Here is a 3,473-nt window from a genome sequence, read left to right on the forward strand (position 1 = left end):
ATAAGTTGCAAAAAATAAAAGTGCTTTTCAAATTCTTTGTTCAACCAAACACGAAACCTATTTAGTTCTATTTTCATATGGCAAAGGAACTGATTATCAGGAAAAAGCAGCTTCGAGTTCAGCACTAAATTTAATTTTAATTTTTATAAACAAATCAAATCAGAGAAATTTTTATATAAACTGCACTTGCACATATCCAAATGCTGTCTGCGCCGCGTAATCAAGAAGAAAATATAACATGAAAATCTGAACTGAGATTTTGGATTGGACAAAACAAACTAAACATTCTTCTAGCACCCTTTAATTTCGTGCACACTGAATAATCATCATCGTTATAATCATTTGTAAGAACACATAACTATAGTACTCTATATAGCTAGTAGCTTAGTATACTGCTACTTCACAGCTCATAATGTTGATCAAAATTAAAGCATAGAAATTAACATTGATACATAAAATTAACATATACTTAATGGTTTGAATTCAAATAATTATTGAAATAGATTATAGATAGAAGGATTACGTTACGTCTTTAGGATCTCGGAGGTGGGAAGAATTGCGTACCAGCCATGAAAGCATTAAGAGGAGCTGGATAAAGAGATGAGTATTCAAATGGATTGTTAACATTTGTTGCGGTGGTTGTTATCAGATTCTGTTGATTTCCTTCACCGCCGCCGCCACCACCGCCAGAAGAACCCTCACCACCGGCATTTGCACTAGTGTAATTAACTTCAAGTCCTTGATCATAGAGAATTCCCTTGAAAACTCGTCCGCCTATGTTCACAGCAGTTTGATAAGCGTAACGCTCGTCTTGTGCATCCATTGCACTCACCTTCACACACCGGAACACCGCCGGTGAATTCAGCTCCGGTGGAAAATTCCCCAGCTCCAACCCTAATTTCAAAACAATCATAATCTATGCATCAAAATCACAAAAAATTAAACCTAAATATTCTATACAGCTATCATTTTCAGGAATCAAAGAAAGAAAGAACCATTTACCTAACAATTTCATCTTCACAGATGATTAAAAAAAAATAGAGAGAGAAAAAGAAGATGAAAAAAAAAAATAGATTAGAGTCTGAAGAAAGGAATGGATATATAGATTATATAGACCAATTAGGTATCCTATTTATCATAGAAGACTAGAATTCCTCTCTTCGAGATCTCTATCAACAAGCTATATAGTTTGAAAAAATTTCACTGACCTAGCTATATATCATAAAACTAAACACTAAAATTCAAACACTCGTGATTATTTTTTTATTTTCATTTTCTAAACTCTCTCTTTCTCTTTCAGTTATATATATTTTATATATATACCTGTTGTAGTGATAGGTATTGGAGTACAAGCAAGAGAACCAGAAGCTCCTGCTGCAGAAGATTCGTTTGGATTTTCTCTGTGTCGTCTTGAAGAATGAAACTGTTGCTGTTGCTGATTTTGTTGCTGCAAAGATGAAAGCTGATGCTGCCGTTCACGGCGTTTCGCGGCGGGAACCCAAGTACTTTTCACATGAGTTTGACACTGAAACCCTCGACTCTTGCAACAAGTTCTGCATCTAAGATGAGGACAGTCTTTCTTCGCTTGGTTGCCGCAATCTTGACAGTTCATTCCGCCGCCGCTTAAACCACTGCCGGAAGACCTCATCACTGTTAATCCAAATCTAGTTGATTCATCAGAAAACGAAACGGAAACGTCGTCGTTTAAATTGTTTTCGTTTCTTCGACTAGTACTACCTCCACCTCCGACACCGAAGGAGTAAAAGTTGTTAAGATTTTGTTGATGATGAAAAGAAGTTTGATGTGGTTGTGGTTGCGGCCATATCTCGAATCCTTTGTTGTAGATCTCTTCGTTTCGGAAGAGAAACTGATTATTATTAGTGTTTCCACTGTTATTATTATTTTCTTCTTGCTCTCTAGCTTCTTCTTTTCCTCTTCCACTGCTTAGAGAGAAGAAACCTGCCATGTTGAATTGTAACAGAAAAGTGAAATGATCTTGTTCACCAATTCAGTTATAATTATTATAACAATAACAATAACATCCATATCAGTAGAAAAGAAGAAGCTTCGAGAATCTTAAATTAGTTTTCAAGAGAGAGAGAGTATGTGTTTGATAAAGTTTTCTGTGTGTGATCAGAGACTATAACCGTAATTTTCTTTGGTTTCAAGTCCAAATTAAGTAAGTTGTTTAGTTTAGGTTTGGTTATTAATTTTCACCCACTCGTTCTTGTGTTAAAATAGAGAGATTTTTTTTTTTGTTGACTCTCACTCACTTTGTTACTGTGGCTAGTTCGTGTGGGGGTAAGTGAAGTTCTGGTCAGGGGATTTTTCTTTTTCTTTTCTTTTATTTTTTCAGCTTTTGAGGAGGAAAAACTATTTCTTAATCACAAAAAGTAAAAGAAAAGGAGAGGCAAGAATTAATATTAATTTAAATATTTCATCCATAAAAGTAATTTTTACCTTTTAATGTAAAAATAAATTTTTTTCAACGGTATTTTTAACAATTATCTCGTAATCAATTTTAATAAATTAATAAAATTAGTTTAATTAAAGTAAAATGTCTTATGTTAATATTATTGTATTTTTTAATTTAGATGAAAAATCTTAAACAAATTTATTATATTTTATTGAAATTCAATATGCTCTGCGTGAATTATAAAGACTAATCCCTCAAATTTGATGTTAGAAGAGATCTGTTACCTTTTTAATTCAGTGCTCTTATGTTCTTGTGTTAAATGACATTGATTTTGGAAACACAAGAAGTATTAGTTATTGATATTTTATATCATAAGACCATAGTTGAAAAAATGCAAGGTGTACAAAATATATCATAATAAAACCGTCTTTGAAAAAGTGTAAGACATACTATTATAGTAAATTATAATCTATCATAATAAAATTATAGTTAAATATGATTTTTAATTAAATCGTAACTAAATAGAACTCAATTAATTAATATGATATTTTTAAAATTTTGAGATAGACATTTTTTTTATCTGATTAAGATTTTATCTAAGTGATGTTAGGAATTCAAAACTATACGCTCATAAAAATTATTTAAAATGTACCAATGTTATGCTAATGTCTCATAAAATTTAAGAATAGTTAATGAGAAAAATAAAAGTGCATGTGTTATGTTTGTGTTTGTGTAATTATGCTGTGGTTTGTGTGTTGAAGTCCTTCCCTCGGCGCAATTATGGCACGGAATTAGTTTTCTCTGCTACGCCGCCATGATAACTGCACCCATCTACTATACTGTAGAAAACCATTTATGAATTGAAATCACAATAACTGAACCCATTTCTCTCTCTCTAAACACTGGCTAGTGGCTACTATTATTGCTGAGATTCGAATTCGAGTTCAAACTCAAACTCACACAGTGTTTATTATTATTGGTCGTATGCGTTCGTGTGAGGGAACATGAAAACCTGTAACGCTACAGTGATCTCTATGAGTTAGAGTTAATTACAGCC

At 32.5% G+C, this 3,473-nt stretch overlaps 1 protein-coding gene across 1 annotated transcript; it reads right to left on the minus strand.

Annotated features, from left to right (window-relative positions):
• Positions 1 to 232: 232 nt before the first annotated feature.
• LOC131596638 (protein EXPRESSION OF TERPENOIDS 1-like) lies at positions 233 to 2,176 on the minus strand. The gene is made up of 2 exons (XM_058869360.1): positions 1,324 to 2,176; positions 233 to 894 (listed from the first exon to the last, which is right to left on the minus strand). Exons 1-2 carry the CDS (start codon positions 1,964 to 1,966, stop codon positions 533 to 535), a joined length of 1,005 nt encoding a protein of 334 aa, XP_058725343.1. The 5' UTR covers positions 1,967 to 2,176; the 3' UTR covers positions 233 to 532.
• Between the last annotated feature and the right edge of the window lie 1,297 nt (positions 2,177 to 3,473).

The sequence above is a fragment of the Vicia villosa genome, linkage group LG4 (assembly GCF_029867415.1).
Source record: "Vicia villosa cultivar HV-30 ecotype Madison, WI linkage group LG4, Vvil1.0, whole genome shotgun sequence".
Classification (NCBI taxonomy): domain Eukaryota; kingdom Viridiplantae; phylum Streptophyta; class Magnoliopsida; order Fabales; family Fabaceae; genus Vicia; species Vicia villosa.

Coding starts and splice junctions, on each gene's coding strand:
- LOC131596638 (XM_058869360.1), bottom strand. CDS start 1,966: ATGGCAGGTTTCTTCTCTCTAAGCAGTGGAAGAGGAAAAGAAGAAGCT. Junction 895..1,323: donor AATACCTATCACTACAACAG/GTATATATATAA, acceptor TTTTGAAATTAG/GGTTGGAGCTGGGGAATTTT.